Source organism: Trachypithecus francoisi, unplaced genomic scaffold, assembly GCF_009764315.1.
Source record: "Trachypithecus francoisi isolate TF-2019V2 unplaced genomic scaffold, Tfra_2.0 Lachesis_group10, whole genome shotgun sequence".
Taxonomy (NCBI): Eukaryota; Metazoa; Chordata; class Mammalia; order Primates; family Cercopithecidae; genus Trachypithecus; species Trachypithecus francoisi.
The window spans coordinates 84,160,978-84,182,493 of NW_022681455.1; the positions used below are offsets into that span (position 1 = coordinate 84,160,978).

At 57.6% G+C, this 21,516-nt stretch overlaps 3 protein-coding genes across 13 annotated transcripts; 1 reads left to right on the forward strand and 2 right to left on the reverse strand.

Moving 5' to 3' along the window:
• The first annotated feature begins 66 nt into the window (after nt 1-66).
• Nucleotides 67-9,438, forward strand: ZNF646 (zinc finger protein 646). 7 transcript variants are annotated; one of them, XR_004438885.1, is made up of 4 exons: nt 332-472; nt 1,987-7,442; nt 8,128-8,398; nt 8,724-8,862. XR_004438885.1 is itself a non-coding variant. In XM_033218186.1 (4 exons), exons 3-4 carry the CDS (start codon nt 2,066-2,068, stop codon nt 8,253-8,255), a joined length of 5,505 nt encoding a protein of 1,834 aa, XP_033074077.1. In that variant the 5' UTR covers nt 590-719; nt 1,551-1,554; nt 1,987-2,065; the 3' UTR covers nt 8,256-8,699. The 7 variants fall into 7 exon arrangements, 6 of the variants coding, with proteins under 6 accessions (XP_033074081.1, XP_033074079.1, XP_033074080.1 ...); XM_033218186.1 differs by lacking the exons at nt 332-472; nt 8,724-8,862 and adding exons at nt 590-719; nt 1,551-1,554 and having other exon boundaries at nt 8,128-8,699; XM_033218190.1 differs by lacking the exon at nt 8,128-8,398 and having other exon boundaries at nt 67-383; nt 8,724-9,438.
• PRSS53 (serine protease 53) lies at nt 9,207-14,963 on the reverse strand. 4 transcript variants are annotated; one of them, XM_033218198.1, is made up of 11 exons: nt 14,646-14,963; nt 13,714-13,734; nt 13,444-13,606; nt 12,405-12,670; nt 12,109-12,263; nt 11,740-11,959; nt 10,886-11,036; nt 10,556-10,800; nt 10,335-10,480; nt 9,898-10,114; nt 9,207-9,583 (listed from the first exon to the last, which is right to left on the reverse strand). In XM_033218198.1, exons 1-11 carry the CDS (start codon nt 14,701-14,703, stop codon nt 9,564-9,566), a joined length of 1,662 nt encoding a protein of 553 aa, XP_033074089.1. In that variant the 5' UTR covers nt 14,704-14,963; the 3' UTR covers nt 9,207-9,563. The 4 variants fall into 4 exon arrangements, with proteins under 4 accessions (XP_033074089.1, XP_033074088.1, XP_033074087.1 ...); XM_033218197.1 differs by having other exon boundaries at nt 9,212-9,583; nt 9,832-10,114; XM_033218196.1 differs by having other exon boundaries at nt 9,212-9,583; nt 9,832-10,114; nt 10,335-10,800.
• A 1,763-nt stretch (nt 14,964-16,726) lies between these two features.
• Nucleotides 16,727-20,813, reverse strand: VKORC1 (vitamin K epoxide reductase complex subunit 1). Of its 2 annotated transcripts, XM_033218203.1 has the most exons (3): nt 20,380-20,778; nt 19,143-19,252; nt 16,727-17,216 (listed from the first exon to the last, which is right to left on the reverse strand). In XM_033218203.1, the coding sequence occupies exons 1-3, from the start codon at nt 20,550-20,552 to the stop codon at nt 17,008-17,010; spliced, it is 492 nt and encodes a 163-aa protein (XP_033074094.1). In that variant the 5' UTR covers nt 20,553-20,778; the 3' UTR covers nt 16,727-17,007. The 2 variants fall into 2 exon arrangements, with proteins under 2 accessions (XP_033074094.1, XP_033074095.1); XM_033218204.1 differs by lacking the exon at nt 19,143-19,252 and having other exon boundaries at nt 20,380-20,813.
• Nucleotides 20,814-21,516: the final 703 nt, after the last annotated feature.

The following is a 21,516-nucleotide window of genomic DNA, read 5'->3' on the forward strand; positions in this document are numbered from 1 at the left end:
CGCGCAAAGAAGCCTCGTTGTGACCTACGTGGGCGGAGTCAGTCGTGCAGAGCGAGAACCTAGCGCCGGAAGTGTGTCTGCGTAAAACGGAGGCTTGGAGGCGGGACAGGCAGTGCTCCCGAAGCGGAAGTTTCGCGGGGAAGCTTTTGCACCTAAGGACACTTCCTGTTTCCTAGTAACAATAGGAAGTGTCCGCAGAGCTGGGGGTAGACTCCTGGCTCATGCTAGCTGCGCCCTCTTTTCTCTACCTCCTTCCTTTCTCCCCTTCTCCTTTCCCTCTTTCCCTCTCCTCCCACCTCCCGGGAACCCTGGCTGAGTGTGCGTGTGTGGGAGCGCGAGAGTCCCCCGACAGCCACCCCTTGGGGCGCGCGGCTGCAGTTAGGGTAAGGGTCCCAGTGCGCAGGCGCGCTCCCGTTCGCGGTCCCCAACTGACGCGCCCGCGGCGGGAAGGAGAGGGGGCCGCCGGTGCGAGGTAGGCGTCCTGAAAGGAAATTGGCAGAGGAGATGAGTGAGGTCAGAGGACTCACTGGTGGTTGACTAGGGGAGGGGACTTTTGATCAAAGGGGCTTTGTGAGGTGAGAATTCCGGGGGCAGGTTCAGTGAAGGCGTTTACGGTCGGAGACAGTTGTATTGGGGTCCCATGGGAAGAAGAGTTGGAGAAGGACGAGAGGATGTACGAGGCATGAGCGAGCAAGGGCTGTGGGATGAAGACCGCCTCAGTCAGTGGGTTTACTCTTACGTGAACTAGGGTAACAGGCATTGCCGTGTGTTCTGAAGATTGAGTGACACAATGAATATAGTTAGCACAGTGCCCGGCACATGGTAATATAATACTCTTCATGAATTGCTGTCATCATCAGTATTAAGAGAGGAGGCAGAAGAAAAAAATGAGAAGGGCTGGTGAGGCATGGGATCAGGAGGCATGGGAGTGAAAAGGTAGGCGATGAAGTGACATTACAACCTGATATTGATGTTATTCCCAAGATGGAAGATAGTTTGGGTTCAAGGGAAGTAGATAAAGGAAGTCGCTAAGAGAGTCTTTTGGGGTTTTGTTTGTTTTTGAGATGGAGTCTCGCTCTGTCACCCAGAGTGACAAGAGTGCTGTGGTGGGATCTCAGCTCACTGCAACCCCCACCTCGCAGGTTCAAGCAGTTCTTCAGCTTCAACCTCCCAAGTAGCTAGAATTACAGGCACCTGCCACCACGCCCAGCTAATTTTTGTATTTTTAGTAGAGACAGGGTTTCACCATGTTGTCCAGGCTGGTCTTGAACTCCTGAACTCAGGTGATCCGCCAGCCTCACCCTCCCAAAGTGCTGGGATTACAGGCGTGAGCCACCACGCCTGGCCCAGTTAAGAGTCTTAACTCTCTTGTCACAAGGAAAAGAGACCTTGTGACACTGAAAGGACTCGGGGAAAGCAGGGGAACAAGCCAGCCCTTTCCCTGAAGGAGGCCTCTCACCTGTCCTCCCAGGTTCTCAGCTATTAGCTGGAGGAAACAGCTGCTTTTTCAGTGCTTCTCAGCTACTCTATTTAGCTGAGAGATGAAGGAGGAAGGTTTGGACTTCTCTTATTGAAAGGCCTAGAAAAGGTTCTGGTGTCCTTTTAAGATGTCACAGAAAATTTTTGTTTCAGGATTGTAGGGAACAGAGTCCTACTGTCCTTAAAGGACAGTAATGTCTTTTGAGTCTGGTCTGAAGAACATGATAACAAGTCTGTGATCAGAAGTAGGTTGCATCTCTCTCGACTTTAATTTCCTTAGCTATACCTGTAGGGATGACGTAAGCCTAGGGGAGCTCCTATATTTGGGGAGCTTGTGCACAGGGAGGCCTTAAATGATGGTGCCTGCAGATTAGATCTAGTAGAAAGCAGGTCCCTGGGCACAGATGCTCGGGGAACTTCTCAGTGACCTCAGATGAACTTGTTACTCGTATAGCCAAGAGGCGGTTAATTCAGGCCTTCCTTTTGATCACTGCCCCCTCTTCCTAGGCCTCGGCCCCTCCACCAGAGGAAGGTACTGCCACATGTCTACTCCTTCTGAACCTCCAGGTTTCTGCTACGTTGCCCCATGGAGGACGCACCCCCCTCACTCAGCTGTTCTGACTGTCAGCGCCACTTTCCCAGCCTCCCAGAGCTGTCTCGGCACCGAGAACTGCTCCATCCATTTCCCAACAAGGACAGTGAGGAGGCTGACAGCATCCCTCGGCCTTACCGTTGTCAGCAGTGTGGGCGGGGCTACCGTCACCCCGGGAGCCTGGTCAACCATCGTCGGACCCACGAGACTGGCCTTTTCCCCTGTACCACCTGTGGAAAGGACTTCTCCAATCCCATGGCTCTCAAGAGCCACATGAGGACTCATGCTCCTGAGGGCCGCCGCAGGCACAGGCCCCCACGCCCCAAGGAAGCCACTCCACGCCTCCAGGGTGAGACGGTGTCCACTGACTCCTGGGGCCAAAGGCTTAGCTCTGGTGAAGGCTGGGAAAACCAGACAAAACATACGGAAGAGACACCTGACTGTGGATCTGTACCGGACTCCAGGGCAGCTTCGGGTACGTGGGAAGATCTGCCCACCAGACAAAGAGAAGGCTTGGCAAGCCAGCCAGGTTCTGAGGATGGTGCAGACGGCTGGGGACCCTCCACCAACTCTGCCAGAGCCCCTCTCCCCACCCCAGCCAGCAGCCTCCTTAGCAACTTGGAACAGTATCTGGCTGAATCAGTAGTGAACTTCACAGCGGGCCAGGAGCCCACTCAGTCCCCTCCTGCCGAGGAGGAGCGGCGGTACAAATGTAGTCAGTGTGGCAAAACCTACAAGCACGCCGGGAGCCTCACTAACCACCGCCAGAGCCACACGCTGGGCATCTACCCCTGTGCCATCTGCTTCAAGGAGTTCTCTAACCTCATGGCTCTGAAGAACCACTCTCGACTGCATGCCCAGTATCGGCCTTACCACTGTCCCCACTGCCCCCGTGCCTTCCGGCTCCCCCGGGAGCTGCTGGAACACCAGCAGTCCCATGAGGGTGAAAGGCAGGAGCCACCCTGGGAGGAGAAAGGGATGTCCACCACCAATGGGCACACAGACGAGAGCAGCCGGGACCAGCTCCCCAGTGCACAGATGCTGAATGGCTCTGCAGAGCTTAGCACCTCTGGGGAGCTGGAGGACAGTGGCCCGGAGGAATACCGGCCTTTCCGCTGTGGGGACTGTGGCCGTACTTACCGCCATGCTGGGAGCCTCATCAACCATCGAAAGAGCCACCAGACAGGTGTCTACCCCTGCTCACTCTGTTCTAAGCAGCTGTTCAATGCGGCTGCTCTCAAAAACCATGTGCGGGCTCATCACAGGCCCAGGCAAGGAGTTGGGGAAAATGGGCAGCCATCAGTGCCACCAGCTCCCCTGCTGCTGACTGAGACCACCCACAAAGAGGAAGAGGACCCCACCACCACCCTGGACCATCGGCCCTATAAGTGCAGTGAGTGTGGTCGTGCTTACCGCCACCGGGGGAGCCTGGTGAACCATCGCCACAGTCATCGGACTGGAGAGTACCAGTGCTCACTGTGTCCCCGCAAGTACCCCAATCTCATGGCCCTGCGCAACCACGTGCGGGTACATTGCAAGGCTGCTCGCCGAAGTGCAGACATCGGGGCCGAGGGTGCCCCCAGCCACCTCAAGGTAGAACTCCCGCCTGACCCAGTAGAGGCAGAGGCAGCCCCGCACACAGATCAGGACCATGTGTGCAAACATGAAGAAGAGGCCACAGACATCACGCCAGCAGCAGACAGGTCAGCAGCACATATCTGTAGCATCTGTGGGCTGCTCTTTGAAGACCCTGAGAGCCTTGAACGTCATGGCCTGACTCATGGGGCAGGGGAAAAGGAAAATAGCAGGACGGAGACCACAGCGTCACCTCCTCGGGCCTTCGCCTGCCGAGACTGTGGAAAGAGCTATCGTCACTCCGGCAGCCTTATCAACCACAGGCAGACCCACCAGACAGGAGACTTCAGTTGCGGGGCCTGTGCCAAGCACTTCCACACCATGGCTGCCATGAAGAACCACTTGCGCCGGCACAGTCGGCGGCGGAGCAGGCGGCATCGGAAGCGGGCTGGTGGTGCCAGTGGTGGGGGAGAAGCCAAACTCCTGGCAGCGGGGAGCTGGACCCGGGAGCTAGAAGACAATGAAGGCCTGGACTCTCCCCAAGACACTTCAGGGGAAAGTCCTCATGGGGCAGAAGGCAACCTGGAAAGTGATGGGGGCTGTTTGCAGGCTGAATCTGAAGGGGACAAATGTGGGCTTGAGAGGGATAAGACCCATTTCCAGGGTGATAAAGAGAGTGGAGGCCCTGGGGAAGGACTGGAAAGGAAGGATGCCAGTTTACTTGACAATTTGGACATCCCAGGAGGTGAGGAAGGTGGTGGGACTCATTTCTGCGATGGCCTCACTGGCATGGATGAAGACCAGAAGCCAGCCACTGGCCAACCCAACTCCTCTTCCCCCTCTGCCAACACTGTCACTGGCTGGCAGGCTGGGGCCGCTCACACATGCTCTGACTGTGGGCATTCTTTCCCCCATGCCACTGGCCTGCTGAGCCACAGGCCCTGCCACCCACCAGGCATCTATCAGTGCTCCCTCTGCCCGAAGGAGTTTGACTCTCTGCCTGCCCTCCGCAGCCACTTCCAGAACCATAGGCCCGGGGAGGCGACCTCAGCACAGCCTTTCCTCTGCTGCCTCTGCGGCATGATCTTCCCCGGGCGGGCTGGCTACAGGCTTCACCAGCGCCAGGCCCACAGCTCCCCTGGCATGACTGAGGGCTCAGAGGAGGAGGGGGAAGAGGAAGGAGCGGCAGAGGCAGCCCCTGCCCGCAGCCCGCCACTGCAGCTCTCGGAAGCAGAGCTGCTGAATCAGCTGCAGCGGGAGGTGGAAGCACTGGACAGTGCAGGGTATGGGCACATCTGTGGCTGCTGCGGGCAGACCTACGATGACCTGGGAAGCCTGGAGCGCCACCACCAAAGTCAAAGTTCTGGGACTGCTGCAGACAAGGCTCCCAGCCCCTTGGGAGTGGCAGGTGATGCCACGGAGATAGTCGTGGGCAGCGTCTTGGAGGACATAGTGACTTCTGTCTCTGGAGAGGGTGGAGATGCCAAATCTCAAGAGGGAGCAGGCACCCCCTTGGGAGACGGCCTCTGCATGCAGGGTGGGGAAAGTGTGCTGGAGGCTCAGCCCCGCCCCTTCCGCTGCAACCAGTGTGGCAAGACCTATCGCCATGGGGGCAGCCTGGTGAACCACCGCAAGATCCACCAGACTGGAGACTTTCTCTGCCCTGTCTGCTCCCGCTGCTACCCCAACCTGGCTGCCTACCGTAATCATCTGCGGAACCACCCTCGCTGCAAAGGCTCTGAGCCCCAGGTTGGGCCCATCCCGGAGGCAGGAGGTAGCAGTGAGCTGCAGGTTGGGCCCACCCCAGAAGGAGGCAGCAGCAAGCCCCAGCACGTGGCAGAGGAGGGACTGGGGCAGGCAGAAGTCGAGAAGCTCCAGGAAAAACTTAAAGTGGAGCCCCTGGAGGAAGTGGCCAGGGTGAAAGAAGAGGTGTGGGAGGAGACCACTGTGAAAGGGGAGGAGACAGAGCCCAGGCTGGAGACTGCCGAGAAGGGCTGCCAGACTGAAGCCAGCTCTGAGCGGCCCTTCAGCTGTGAGGTGTGTGGCCGATCCTACAAGCATGCGGGCAGCCTCATCAACCACCGGCAGAGCCACCAGACTGGCCACTTCGGCTGTCAGGCCTGCTCCAAGGGCTTCTCAAACCTCATGTCCCTCAAGAACCACCGGAGAATCCATGCAGATCCCCGACGTTTCCGCTGCAGCGAGTGTGGGAAGGCCTTCCGCCTGCGGAAACAGCTGGCCAGCCACCAGCGGGTCCACATGGAGCGACGTGGGGGTGGGGGCACCCGAAAGCCGACTCGGGAAGATCGGCCCTTCCGCTGTGGGCAGTGTGGGCGGACCTATCGCCATGCTGGCAGCCTCCTGAACCACCGGCGCAGCCACGAGACGGGCCAGTACAGCTGCCCCACCTGCCCCAAGACCTACTCCAACCGCATGGCCCTGAAGGACCACCAGAGGCTGCACTCGGAGAATCGGCGGCGACGGGCTGGACGGTCCAGGCGCTCAGCTGTGCGTTGCGCCCTCTGTGGCCGCGGCTTCCCTGGCCGGGGATCTCTGGAACGGCACCTGCGGGAGCATGAGGAGGAGACAGAAAGGGAGCCAGCCAATGGCCAGGGAGGCCTGGATGGCACAGCAGCCAGTGAGGCGAACCTGGCTGGTAGCCAGGGACTAGAGGCCCAGTTGGGTGGTGCTGAGCCAGTACCCCAGCTGGAGGATGGAGTCCTGAGACCAGGGGAGCGCAGTCAGAGCCCCATCAGGGCAGCAAGCTCAGAAGCCCCAGAGCCACTGTCGTGGGACGCAGGGAAGGCAGGTGGGTGGCCAGTAGGTGGGGGACTGGGGAATCACAGTGGAGGCTGGGTTCCTCAGTTCCTGACCAGGTCAGAGGAGCCAGAGGACAGTGTCCACAGGAGTCCTTGCCACTCTGGTGACTGCCAGCTCAATGGACCTACTCTGAGTCACATGGATAGCTGGGACAACAGAGACAATAGCTCTCAGCTGCAGCCAGGGAGCCACTCCTTCTCTTGCAGCCAGTGCGGCAAGACTTACTGCCAATCGGGCAGCCTCTTGAACCACAGTACCCACAAGACAGACCGACACTATTGCCTGCTCTGCTCCAAGGAGTTCTTGAATCCTGTGGCCACAAAGAGCCACAACCACATAGATGCCCAGACCTTTGCCTGTCCTGACTGTGGCAAGGCCTTTGAGTCCCACCAGGAACTGGCCAGCCACCTGCAGGCTCATGCCCTCGGCCACAGCCAGGTGCCAGCCCAGATGGAGGAGGCCAGAGATCCCAAAGCTGGAACTGGGGAGGATGAGGTGGTTCTCCCTGGTCAAGGGAAAGCCCGGGAGGCCCCATCAGAAACCCTCGGAAGCTCAGGCGAGAGTGTGGAGAGAGCCGGGGGAGGACAAGTGGTGACGTCCATGGCAGCTGAGGACAAGGAGCGGCCCTTCTGCTGCGCCCAGTGCGGGCGCTCCTACCGCCACGCTGGCAGCCTGCTGAACCACCAGAAGGCCCACACCACAGGGTTGTACCCCTGCTCCCTCTGTCCCAAACTTCTCCCTAACCTGCTGTCTCTTAAGAACCACAGCAGGATCCACACGGACCCCAAGCGCCACTGCTGCAGCATCTGTGGCAAGGCCTTCCGGACAGCTGCCCGGCTGGAGGGTCACGGGCGGGTCCACGCACCCCGGGAGGGGCCTTTCACCTGCCCCCATTGTCCCCGGCACTTCCGCCGTCGAATCAGCTTTGTGCAGCACCAGCAGCAGCACCAGGAGGAGTGGACAGTGGCCGGCTCTGGTACGGGGGCATGAAGGGTCCCAGGAGGAGGTGGGCACACGGTGGAGGGTGAAGCCCGGCCCCAAAGTGGGTGGGGGAGCAAGGAGTGAGAGGAGAGAGTCCCGGGGATTCTAAGAGGTGGGTGGGGGCTTGGCTGTGGGGTGAGAGAACTAGTTTGAGGATGTGCTGAGCTGAGTACCCCCAGGTCAGGTATAACAAATAGCAGGGTGGGTTGGGCAGCACGTGGGGGCCTGGTCAAGGTGGGGGCATGGTCAGGCTGAGGCTGCTGCCTGGGCTCCTCCATTACACTAGCCAGGGTGGAATGGTCTTTCTGTTCGGGGGAAGGTCGCTGGATACCCGCTGGCTGCTGTGTCTGGAAACCCTCCTGAGTCAGCCAGTAATGTAGTGACTTCCAGAGGAATAGAGGAAGCCATTGGTTTGGTCTAGGTTCCATTCTTCCCTAGAGCAGGCTGGGTGCCAGGGAACAAGGGATGGGGCATGGGCTCCACAGCTCCCTTGCTGACTTGGCCACGGAAACCGGGTTACTGGTTGGCACTCTACTCCCTGTCCCTCTTTCCCTGCACGTTGTCTCTGCTGCCCCTCTCCTTGTGAACTAGACCTCTGGTCCTTCCCTGTCAGTGTTGCTCCCATCTCTCTCTAAACTTAATTCAGCCCCTTCTCCCTCTGCTGCCAACGGCCTTTTTAGGATCCAGCCAAACCACCCTTTCCACCTGCACACCCCGCCACCCTCTGCACACCTTTAACTGGAGGACTGAGTCACAGATAATTGTTTCCTTGAAGTCCAGGCCCAGTTGCAGCAACAACAGTCATTAGCCCGTGTCACATCCCTGATCAGAGGGCATCTCTGTGGGCAATCGCCTCCACCCAGCACTGCTGGAGGCCGTGGCTGCCGGGGAGTGGGGCGGCCAGTTCCCTCACCAGGACCTGGGCTGGCCTCTCTACCTCCTTTAGTAGAGGTGGGCCCATTCCATCTAGTGGTCCCCAAGGGTGGGTGGCCCTGAGATGGTGGGCCCTTGACAGGTCTTGTCAGAGCAAAGGGTGGGTGGGAGTCACCTGAGAGCTGATGGAATGGCTTAAGGATAGAAGATTTCTCATGACCTCAAGGGATGTGATCGAGGAGCCAGTTTGCAAGGGCTGGGAAAAGAATTAGGAGGCCTAGAATTCCTGTTCTCATCTGGGCCTCCGGGGCCAGGGACGGGGGAATGGTCTGCAGGGCTGGGACGGGGTACACGCTGTGCGGGATCTGCCCCTCAGTTGGTGACCTCCTCTCTCTCTCCCCAGGAGCCCCAGTGGCACCAGCGACGGGCAGAGGGGACTTGTCATTGCCCCCTCCACCCACCCCCACGACCCCACTCCTGGATCCTTCACCCCAGTGGCCTGCAGACCTCAGCTTCTCCCTCTGAACTTCAAGTCTCCAAAGATCAGAATCTGGGGGAGGGAGCGCGTACAGGGAGGGGCTTGATCTCCACATTTTCTCAGGAGTAGTTCAGGCATCCCCATATCTTCTCCTCTCCCCTTGTGAAGAGGACCCAGATCTGGCTTCTTTCCCAAGGAGGGGTGGGGTGTTCCTCGTGTCCCTGTCCTTAAAGGACCTCCTTCCACCAGCCTCGTCACCGTGCTCTTCCCAGTGCCAGCCTCTGCCGAGATGCCGTGCCACCCTCAGCAGCCAGATTGTAACACCAGGGAGAGTTGGATGAAGAGCCCTACAGGTGGGAAAGTTGCCTGTGGAAGGGAGCCTTTTGCTACAATTTGTAACTTATTTTCTAAAGTCTATTTTGTAACAATTTATTTAAGTTTAAAAAAAGGAAAACTGCTGCCCCCCAAAAAAAGAAATTTTCAAAACACGTGGCTGGCGTGATTGTATCTGAAAGGGTAAAGGAGGAGGAAAGCTGGGACGCCTGTGTGGGAGCAGAGCTGGGTGTGGGAGTGTCCACAGACACCGCTGTCCTGCAGGGTGGGGAGTGGGCACCTGTGGCCCCAGGCAGGTTCCTTCCCACAGCTGCTGGGCTTCTGGGCCTGCCCTGGTGCCTGGAATCACACATGGCAAGGTGGGGAGGGCAGGGGCAGTAATGCTGTTTGCCCGTCTGCATTCTCTTGTCCTGAGAATGGCCAGGTCCCCTGTCAGCAGCTGGCTGGTTGGCCTGTGAGGAAGGAAGGAGTGTGGAGTTGTCCTCACCCTCATGGCTTTGGTCCCTCCCTCCCTCTCTTCCATTCCTCAAAGGAACAGGGTCTGTCTTGGCTGCCATGACAGATTAGAATACTGAGGCTCAAAGCGATTGAGCGGCCTGCTCCAAGTCACACGGTAACAAAGAACCAGAATCTGAATCAAATGGGTCTGCCTATTGCTCCACACTACCCAGGGCAGCTGGAGTGGGTTAGAACGACGCACCCCCTCACAGGAGAGAGAAGGGTCCTGGAGAGGCAGGGTTTGGCAGGAGGTCCCAGGGCCACATACTCATGTTGGCCAGGCAGCTTCCAGGCTCGGCCTCGGGCTCTGGCTCCTCGGCGAAGTAGACTTGCCAGTCCAAACTGCTGACCCAGTCCTCGTAGGCAGGGAGCGCGGTGAAGACCGCCGGCCTGGCGGGGCCTTGGCAAGCATCTCCGAAGCTGTGCAGCCCGGCCAGGAACCACGTGCCCCTCACCTCATGCACCAGTGGTGCCCCAGACAGGCCCTGTCAGGGGTCAAGTGACACTGGGTGACTTTACAGGCAGCTGTGCAGAATGGCAGAGTGGGCTAGGGAGGCTCTGGCTGTTTGGGAGCTAACTGGCAAAAAGGCCTAGTTTCAGGTGGGAGGTGGGTCCAGAGGCCAAGCCTGGAAGGTTCGTTCTTGAGCTATTGGGTGAGGGGATGCCAGGGGCCTATAAGGTAAGGCGTGGGGGCCTTTGGCTCACCTCACAGCTGGGCAGCTCACCCACAGCACTGGTACACACCATCCCCGGCAGAATAGTGCTGCCGTCACCCCCAGGAGCTGTATGCAGCCGGCTGCAGGCCCTAGGCCCCAGGAGGGTCACAGGCACTGTCTGAGGGGAGCTGATGCCTGTGGAGCAAGGGAAGCTGGCTGCTCCGGCCTGCAGGCTGGATGAACAGTGGCCCTGGCCCCGTGCCCACCTACCTGCTCCTGGGCGGGCCCGTCCCAGGACCCAGCCGCGCTCCCCGTCAGGCAGGTGGTGGTCAGCATAGGGCAGGCAGAGGGGCCGCAGGCTGGCACCCAGTGTCACAGGCTGGGCCAGCAGCAGGAGGGCCACGTCGTAGCCCCCCTCGGGGTGGGTGTAGGCCCCATGCAGGATGAGCTGCTTCAGGCCCCACTCCTCCGGTCTGGTCCCCAGCCCTACGCTCCATTCCTCTGGGGCCTGGCGCCTATGCAGAGGCAGTGTGGACGGCACCAGGTGACAGGGCTGCCAGCAGGGGCAGGGGGCACAGCGGAGAGGGATCCAAGACTCACCCGATGAAGCAGTGGGCAGCAGTCAGCACCGCCTCCTCTGACACCAGGGCTCCGCCACAGGCCAGCTGCCCCTGGTGCATCAGTCTGGCATCCCAGGGCCATGGGGAGGGTGCTCCTGCCTGGGGACCTGCTGTACTCAAGGATCCACAGGCTAAAACAGATGAGTGCCTCATCTGACTTCTTGCTAAGTGTTTCCCACTTCCCGTCAAATTCTCACAATATCTTTTGAAATTGAATTTTGTTCCCCTCATTACTGAAGGTAACCAAAGTTCCAGAGAGGTTAAATGACTTCCTTGCTCTGTACTACAGGCAAGTGGCAGACTTGGGATTCACAAGCCAGGGCCTGAGCTTTTAGCCCTGTTGATCTGATGGGACCTCGGTCCCAGCCTCGTGGGAATGCCCCTACTCGTCACTCCCCTGCCCCACCCATCTGCACCCTCCAGGCTGGGCCTGCCTCCCATATTCCTGGCTCATTAGTGCATCTCTTACCATCAAGACATAATATCCGTCCCAGGAATTATTTTGCATTCAATTTGCATGCCAGTCACTTAATGCCGGAATTCTGACTGGGAGCCCTACCCTGTGCAGGCTCGCTGGGGTCCCTGCTGGAAGCTTGCCGCTTCCCCAGAAACCCAATTCAGGCCTCAGAGATTCCTCTTCTCACCTAAACTCCAAACCTGTAGAGTTCCAAAGTGCCTGCGCCTGTCAGCCCTAATGGGGCTGTTCCCATCCCAGGGGGTGAAAGAGCCCCCTAATTAGGCTCGGCGGTGTGGATGCCTGTGCCAGTTCTCTAGTCCTAACTGAGGTTTGCTTCACAGTGGCTTCTACCCACTGCCAGCATGCCCCGCTCATACCTACACAGCTGTCCTCGTCACTCATCTCTGGGGTCTCTGGTTTCTGGGCCAGGAAAGCCGCCCCCTGAACTTGAGCCTGCAACCAGGAACTGTGAGCAGCCGTGTTGGTCAGCAGCACAGGAGCGTCCTCCCGGGCACAGCTTGATGCAAAGCTGACGATGCCAGCCTGAACCCAGTGTCCATCGGGCTCAAGGCACAGCACAGGGCCCCCAGAATCTCCCTGGAGCCAGGCAACAATGCCAAGGACAGATGCCTGAGCCTAGCTATGGCAGATACCCTCTGCAGCCCTTTCCCCCAGTCCTGTGAGTCCAACCCCCAGCCCAGGGCTAGGCCCCTCCCCTTCTGCTTCTTCTCTCCTCCCCATCAGACCTGACAGGGCCCCTGCACCCCAGGCTGGGGGCCCCCACATAGCATCCCAGGCCGGGCCGGGTTGGACAGGTGTCGCTGGTGCAGCTGGTTATAGATGCAGTTACATGTGGGGCGACTGATGAGACGCAGGCGCAGATTCCGTAGGGTCCCAGGAGCTAGTGAAAGAGACGGGGCTCGGGCTGGAGTCTGGGATCTGAGAAGCAAGGGAGACTGGAAGCCAGGACAGCTGGGAGCTGAGACAGTGACCTTGGGCAAGCAGAGTGCCTCTCCGAGCTTCAGTCTGGGCCAGCACTTACCATCACTGGTGTCCTGATCCCAGCCAGTAGCCCAGCAGGAGGCTCCAAAGGGGAAGCGATGGGCAGGCTGGGGCAGGCAGAGGGGTGTGTGGGTCATGGGGTGGGTGAGCTGCAGCAGGGCCAGGTCTGAGCCCTGGCTATAGTGGTTATAGGCCCTGGGCAACTGCAGGGCAGCCACCCCCACCTCTTCGGCCCCAGGGCTGAGTCCCTCACGCTGCAGAGAACCCAGGACCACTGACCAGGAGTTCAGTTCTATCGCTGCTGCCCTGGAAGGGGAAGGACAAGGTCCAGGCTGCTGAGTACAAGGGGAGACAGTGACACCATGGGAGATCCCACAGGTAGGTGGAAGATAGCAGAGAGCACTCCACGGCTTTTTCTTTTTGAGGTAGGGTCTCGTGCTGTTGCCCAGGCTGCAGTGCAGTGGCATCACCACGACTCACTGCAAGCCTTGACCTCCCAGGCTCAAGCGATCCTCCCACCTCAGCCTCGTGAGTAGCTGGGACTACAGATGTGCACCACCATGCCTGGCTACTTTTATATTTTTTGTAGAGACATGGTCTTGCTATGTTGCCCAGGCTAGTCTTGAACTCTTGGGCTCAAGCGATCCTCCCTCCTTGGCCTCCCAAAGTGCTGGGATTATAGGCGTGAGCTACTGTGCCTGGCCTCCGTCTGTGACTTTAAGCAAGGTCATTCCCTTGCAACCTGTTTTCTCATTTGTAAATCTTCTACCTAAACTCCAAACCTGTAGAGTTCCAATGTGCCTGCGCCTCTCAGCCCTAATGGGGCTGTTCCCATCCCAGGGGGTGAAAGAGCCCCCTAATTAGGCTCGGCAGTGTGGATGCCCGTGCCAGTTCTCTAGTCCTAAGGTTGAAAGGTGGTTGTTACAATTAACTTGACAATATGTACCCAGTACATGGCAGATTCTCAGTAAGTGGTACTTTATTATTACTCTAGAGGTAGGGACTAGCCTTGTGGGGCTTGAGACAAATCATCCACCCTCCAGAGCCAGAGACCCTGCCTGACCCCAGCCATGACTTACTTTTCAAAGCAGTGGGCAGCGGTGAGGACCCAGGTGTCCGCCACCAGGGAGCCGCTGCAGATGTGGGCTCCCTGCCTCCTCACACTGGCCTGCCAGGGCCACTCGCCGGGGACTGTGTTGCCCTCCTGAGGCTTGGGGGGACCGGGGCCACGCTGTCCACAGGCTGTGGAGAGGGTTGGGTCACAATGACAGCAGATCCCTGTCCTAACCTCACCCCAGTCCCGACCCAGACCCAAGTAAAGGCCCAGGCCCCGCATCCCCAGACCTTACCACGCTGAGCGGCTTGAAGACCTGGGAAGAGAGAGACACGGGTGAGACTCCAGGCCTGCCTAGCTTTGGGGAGGAGAGGGAATGGGCTGGGGGTCGGGCCCAGGGTCCTTGCTTGTGACTCTGATTACCTCACCAGCCCCTCCCAGAATGAAAATATTTATATGAGGTCGAGACAGCTTTTATTGGAACCTATTCAGCATTCACACTCAGTAATTAATTCTCCTTCAGCTGTGCTCAGCACTCCGGGGCTTGAGGTTCAGCTTGGGAGTAGGCCAACCCTCCTCCAGGCTTCAGAACCCCCAGCTCCTGCCCCCGCCACTGAGTCAGGGAGGCGGCCTCTGTGTGTGGAGATTAGCTTAATTGTCCTCTCAGCAGCAGAGGCCTAAAAGAAGGATTAGAGGCCTGCGTCATTTCCAAGTGGGGAGGGCCCCAAGAAATGGAGACTTACCTCACCCTGGTCTAGAGACTCAGTCTTTCCCACCTTCCCAGAAACTGCCTGAGAGCTCGCCAGAGAGAGGGCCCCTGCCCTCCACCCCTCACAGGCACACAGGCACCCCCATGAGACAGCTGAGCCAGGCTGCCCAGAGGATGGATGGAAAGAAAGGGAAACTGAGGCCAGAGGAGCCCCGAGTTTGCCTGAGGTTATTGTGGAAGTCGAGGGGGAGGCGGGTATAGGACACACACAGGCAGCACCACACACACAAAGACCACAGGCCCCGCCAACGCAAAATGCAGCTGGCCCGAGAAAATCTCATCCATGTTGACGCAGGTGGCCACATATACCGCCCCACAGAGTCCCAAGGAGTTACATCCCCACTGGTGGACTGTCACCCACAGGCAGTCCCCCCACCAAGGAGCAGGGACTGCTGGGGCAGAAATGGCCCCTGAGCCCCCACCAGGCCACCCCCATACCCCCACGCACAGCGGCTTACCCTCCATGAGGACCGTGGCACCCGCGAAGAGCAGCACTGGGCCCCAGCTCCACTTCATGCTGCCCCGGGCCACTCTGCCGCCTGTGCTCCGCTCTTAGAGAGGCCACCTGGGTCTCCCTGGCTCCACCTCTGCTCCACCCCCAGTTGGCTAGGAGTTAGCTTTCTGCTTGCCCTAGCCAGCAGTTCCTAGCTCTGGGACTGTGGCTGTGTGACCCTGGGCTTGTCACCACCCCTCTTTGGGCCTCAGCTGCGGAGCCAAACTGTCAGGGTTTAAATCTATTTCCTTACTACTTGAGTGGCCTGGGAGAGCTAACCTGCCTGCACCTTGTCTGAGAAACAGTTGTTGAATGGAAAATGCCTCGATGACAGCCTGGCACAGGGCAAGCTCACTCCCAGCATGAAAGCGCCATCCTGGAACTGTGGAGGGGCAAGTGAGCAGCTCCTCCCGGTCCCTACTTTTCATTTCCACTCCCCCACTTCTCTTCCAGCCATGGCCAGGTGGGTTTCACATGCCCTCTCCCAGATCTGCTCAGAGACAGTGTGTGCCAGGCTGGGTGTCGAGGGGCCAGCACCCACTGCTGCTTGCTCACTGTGAGCCTTTGGCAAATCTCAGTATCTCCCTGGGCCTGCTGGCTTCCCGGGAAACAGGGTGACAGCAGTGCCTACCTTCCTCACAGGCGCTGGAGGACTCGGTCAGGCAGGAAGAACACTTGGGCGCATGCCTCCTCTTCCTCTTCCCACTCCTAACTCAGGCTGGCCCAGACTGTTCAAGAACCCTGACCCCATAGGCAGTTGCGGGTAGGGTTTAGCATATAGATGCTGGCCAGGCACGGTGGCTCACGCCTGTAATCCCAGCACTTTGGGAGGCCAAGGCAGGCGGATCACCTGAGGTGGGGAGTTTGAGACCAGCCTGACCAACATGGAGAAACCCTGTCTCTACCGAAAATACAAAATTAGCCTGGTGTGGTGGTGGGTGCCTGTAATCCCAGCTACTCAGGAGGCTGAGGCAGGAGAATCGCTTGAACCCGGGAGGAGGAGGTTGTGGTGAGCCGAAATTGTGCCACTGCACTCCAGCCTGGGCAACAAGAGCAAAACTCCGTCTCAAAAACAAACCAACAAAAAAAAGCATATAGATGCTGGAGCCAGAGGGACCAGGTGGATTCAAATCCTGAGAGCCTCCTGCAGTAGCTGTGTGATCTCAGGCATACTACTTAGCCTCTCTGACCCTATCATCAAGATAGGGGTAATAACAGTATGCACCTCATACATCACTGTAAAGATTAAATGAGTTTAACATGTTAACACAAGTTGCTGTTTTTTTTTTTTTTTTTGAGACGGTCTTGCTCTGTTGCTCAGGTTGGAGTGCAGTGATCATGGCTCACTGCAGCCGCAACCTTCTGGGCTCAAACGATCTTCCTACCAGCTTCCCGATTAGTTGGGACTACAGGTGCATACCACCATGCCTGGCTAATTTTTTTTTTTTTTTTTGTAGAGGCAGGGGTCTCACTATTTTGCTCAGCTGGTATGGAACTCACGACCTCAAGTGATCCTCCTGCCTTGGCCTCCCAAAGTGCAGGGATTACAGGTGTGAGCCACTGCACCCAGCCAACACAAGTTCTTAAACAGTGCTTGGCATGTAGGTAAGTGGTCAGGGCATAATAGGCAAAATAAAAACCTTCACAACCTGGCCCTGGCCCACCTGGGCTACCAATACTGGCTTGGGATGGTCAATAAGGCAATTGGAGGGGTTAAAGTTAAACTCAAGGAAAAACTTCCCAGCAAGCATTTACAGAACCAGAAGGGCAGCCTGCCCTTGCAGGTGTGTGCTCAGCCTTCCCAGGAGAGGAGGCCTGGCTCCTGTGGGCAGCAGGAGCGAGCTGCCAGCCTGTTTCCTGGGGGTGGGGGCCGATGGCGCGCCAGGCCTTGCTGACTCCACATGCTGGAGATGAGACTACACATAACCACCCTTCCCAGCAGGCCCTCCACTCTCCCTCTGACTCACCCTTCCCAGCTCCAGAGAAGGCAACACTGAGGGAGGCCCAGCACCACAGTCCGTGGCAGACACATGGTTCAGACTTGGCTGATTGATCTAAGAAACTTTATTGCTCAGAACCTTCCCTCCCTGGGCAATGGCAAGAGCTTTGGAGACCAGCCCTTGGGGACAGAGTCAGAGGCACTGGGTGGAAAAAAGAGCAAGTGTGTGGCACATCTGGTCCATTGTCGTGTGCAGGTATGGCAGAAGGAGGGGGGACTCTAGAAGGCCCCGCATCTAGGGCCTTCTAGGGACCCAGATATGCCCGCTTGGGCAAGGCTCACATGCCAAAGCAAAGCAGACGAGGCCAGCCTGGCTTGGGGTGAGGGCTCAGTGCCTCTTAGCCTTGCCCTGGGGTTCTTGGACCTTCCGGAAACTGAGCCACATCAGGCCCACATTGATGGCATAGGTGGTGATGCAAACGATGCAGAAATCATAGAGCACGAAGAACAGGATCCAGGCCAGGTAGACAGAACCAGCGAGAGACACCAGGGAGCTCAGCAGCAGCAGGACAGAGGCCCAGCGCGTCCGCAGGCAACCTGCAAGGCAGAAGAGGGTCCAGTGTGGGCTTTAGGGACTGGCCACCTCCTGAACACTCCATGATGTCACCACACCACCTAGATGCCAGGAGCTGCTGGGAAGTGTCTCTAAAACAAGAGGCTCCAGGGCAGGTGTGATGGCTTACACCTGTAATCCCAACACTCTGGGAGGCCAAGGTGGGAAGGCTGCTTTAGGCTAGGAGTTCAAAACCAGCTTGGGCAACATAGAAAGACCCAATCTGTATCAAAAATTTAGAAATTCAGCTGGGCACAGTGGCTCATGCCTGTAATCCCAGCACTTTGGGAGGCTGAGGGTGGTGGATCACCTGAGGTCAGGAGTTCGAGAGCAGCCTGGCCAACATGGCAAAACCCCATCTCTACTAAAAATACAAAAATTAGCCAGGCGTGGTGATGGGCACCTGTAATCCCAACTGCTGGGGAGGCTAAGGCAGGAGAATAGCTTGAATCTAGGAGGCAGAGGTTGCAGTGAGCCGAGATCACACCACTGCACTCCAGCTTGGGCAACAAGAGCGAGACTTCGTTTCAAAAAAAAAAAAAAAAAAGGCCCGGTGAGGTTGGCTCATGCCTGTAATCCTAGCACTTTGGGAGGCCGAGACCATCCTGGCCAACAGGGTGAAACCCTCTCTACTAAAAATACAAAAATTAGCGGGGCGTGGTGGCACGTGCCTGTAGTCCCAGCTACTCGAGAGGCTGAGGCAGAATTGTTTGAACCGGGGAGGCAGAGGTTACAGTGAGCCAAGATCACGCGACTGCACTCCAGCCTGGCGACAGAGCAAGATTATGTCTCAAAAAATAAAAAATAAAATAAAAATTAGCTGGGTGCAGTGGCATGTGCCTCTAGTCCCAGCTATTCGGAGGATCACTTGAGACAGGAGTTCCAGATTACAGTGAGCTATGATTGTGCCACTGCACTTCAGCCTGGCAACAGAGCAAGATGATTTCTTTAAAAAAAAAAAAAAAGGCTTTGACAGGTTCCCTCCAAGGAACTTGCCATTGCCCAGGGAGGGAAAGTTCAGAGCAATAAAATTTGCTAAATAAATCGGCCAAGTCTGAACCATGTGTCAGCCAGGGGCCGTGGTGCTGGGCCTCCCTCGGTGATGCCTTCTCTGGAGCTGGGAAGGGTGACTCAAAGGGAGTGTGGGGGCCTGTTGGGAAGGGTGGTAATGGGTAGTCTCATCTCCAGGGTATGGTATCAGCAAGGCCTGGGGTGCCATCGTCTCCCACTCTCTTGGTTCCCCCATCTGTTCAATAATTCCTGGGACCAGATACAAATTTTCCTGCGGAGCACTAAATGAGATAAAAGATAGCTCATGTTCAGCTTCTCCTTAAAAAGGAATTTCGGCATCTTTTCCACAAAACTGGGGTGCTGGTGGGGCATGGAAGCTCATGCCTGTAATCCCCCCAGCACCTTGGGAGGCTGAGGCAGACAGATTGCTTAATATCAGCCTGGGCAACATGGCGAGACACTGTCTCTACCAAAAAAAATACAAAAATTAGCTGGGTATAGTGGTGCACGCCTGTGATTATAGCTACTTGGGAGGCTAAGGTGGGAGGATCACTTGGGCAGGGAGGCAGAGGTTGCCATGAGCTGAGATCGTGCCAGTGCACGCTAAGGGCATCCTAGACCTCAGTTTGGGCAACAGAGCCAGACCCTGTCTCAAAACAACAACAAACAAAAAACCTGGGGACCTAGGATGTCTTTAAGGGCCCTTTAGCCTCTAACAGTACTTAAACCAATTAAAAGACTCCTGTTAGTTACCTCCCCACCTCTCCACCTGCAGGATGCTCCATGATGAGCAGCTAGCTGGCTATCAGCTGTGGATCACCAAGATTGCATGGAGTGGGGCTGAGCTGACCAAGGGGGATGAGGGCCGGGGCCTGCAGGGAGGGGGCAGAGCCACTCACCTAACAATAGCTGTAGTGTGTAGAAGATGCAACCGAATATGCTGTTGGATTGATTGAGGATGCTGTCCGGTCCCAGCACATGCTCCACCAGCCCGAAGCCCTTGCCCCACCTGGCAGAGGGGTGGTGTGGGGTGGGGGGTGGAACCAGGTTAGGAATGTCAACCTAGTGCCTTGGACCCTACCCCGGAAAGGTGATTTCCAAGAAGCCACCTGGGTTATCCTCTGTTCCCCACCTCCTATCCTAGTCCAAGGGTCGATGACCTCCAGTCAGCGGACACCTTTGGCCACGTCAGGATTCCATGTCACTGACCCTATCCTCCTCTCTCCCCACACCAGGCCCGGACGTGGCTACTCCATAGGCCCTGCTTTTCATCTAGACCTTAAGTAATTCTTTTTTTTTTTTTTTTTTTGAGACAGAGTCTCGCTCTGTGGCCCATGCTGGAGTGCAGTGGCGCGATCTCGGCTCACTGAAACCTCTGCCTCTCGGGTTCAAGCGATTCTCCTGCCTTAGACCCCCAAGTAGCTGGGATTACAGGAGCCTCCCATAGCGCAGGGCTAATTTTTCTATTTTTGGTAGAGACAGGCTTTCACCATGTTGGCCAGGCTGGTAAACTGACTTCAAGTGATCCAGCCGCCTCTGCCTCCCAAAGTGCTGGGATTACAGGAGTGAGCCACCGCGCCCGGCCCTTAAGTAATTCTTAAAATGGCAAGGCTGGTATAACGGTTCACTCGCTTTTGCATCAGAGACTGGGAGTCGACGGCAGATTATCTTTGCCCTGGACCCCAGAATCTCCAGCTCCCTGGCCACTCACTCGCCTCCTCGGTATTCCGTCATTACGCTAACGCCTGGCCATCACGCACAGCTAGACTAGGCCACCTTGTTCCCGGGCGCAGCCATCGCCAACCCCCCTTCACCTGCGCGCCGTCCTTGAGACCATCGTCAATCTCTGCCGCCATCCTGCCTCCCCGCCTTTCCCGGTCACCGTTATTCCTTGGCATCCAACTCACGTGCGAGTCCCCAGAATAATCCCAGTCCCCAGCACTGTCTGGTCCCTTGCCTCGCACTCTTATTTCGAACACCAGTATCTCTGGGTAGCTCAGCCCCCGTGCAACGACCCCGCGAGCAGTCCAGCCCCTTGTCGGTTCCCTGGGCACACTGATCCCAGACTCCAGAATAATCATCTGGCAATCTGGCCGCCCTGCTCCGAGGCCCCATGCCTCCCACTCCCTTGCACACCTGGAGGAGAAGACGCGGGAACAGCTGATGGCGGTGCCCACGTCGCAGAGCGCGCGGTAATCCCTGTCCCGGGCGCGCGCCGCCTTCACGTGCAGCGCGTAGAGCGAAAGCACTAGACCCGCCAAGCAAAGAGCGAGCCGCACCCAGCCAGGTCTCCCCCAGGTGCTGCCCATTATCTCCAGGTCCCGCCGGAGGCGCCAGCAGAGAAAACCAGCCACAGAGCAGGGGCGGGGCGAGGAATGGCCACGCCCCTCCTGCCCCTCTGACTTGGCGATTGGCCGGCCGGGTTCGCACTCCGCGACCCAGACGCCTGTTCCCGGGATCTAGTCAGGCGAGAGAGTTAGGAAAACAGCTAAGAATGCCCCGACCGGTGAGGCGGGTAAGAGACGTGCGGAATCGCGGCCCCAGCGGCTGCCAGGCATGATGGGAGTTGTAGTCGAGGCGGCTGCAAGGCGTCAAGGGAAATGACGTCTCCAGAGATTTAAAAACTGTTTTGGGGCCGGGCGCGGTGGCTCAAGCCTGTAATCCCAGCACTTTGGGAGGCCGAGACGGGCGGATCACGAGGTCAGGAGGTCGAGACCATCCTGGCTAACACGGTGAAACCCCGTCTCTACTAAAAATACAAAAAACTAGCCGGGCGAGGTGGCGGGCGCCTGTAGTCCCAGCTACTCGGGAGGCTGAGGCAGGAGAATAGCGGGAACCCGGGAGGCGGAGCTTGCAGTGAGCTGAGATCCGGCCACTGCACTCCAGCCTGGGTGGCAGAGCGAGACTCCGTCTCAAAAAAAAAAAAAAAAAAAAAAACTGTTTTGGTCGGGCGCGGTGACTCACGCCTGTAATCCCAACACTTTGGGAGGTCGAGGCTGGCGGATTATCCGAGGTCAGGAGTTCGAGACCAGCCTCGCCAACATGGTGAAACCCCGTCTCTACTAAAAATACAAAAATTAGCCGGGCATGGTGGCACATGCCTGTAATCCCAGCTACTCCGGAGGCTGAGGCAGGAGAATTGCTTGAGCCGGGGAGACGGAAGTTGCAGTGAGCTGAGATCATGCCACTGCACTTCAGCCTGGCCGACAGAGTGAGACTCTGTCTCAAAAAAAAAAAAAAAAAAAAATTGTGTTAATGTGGCTAACAGCATTT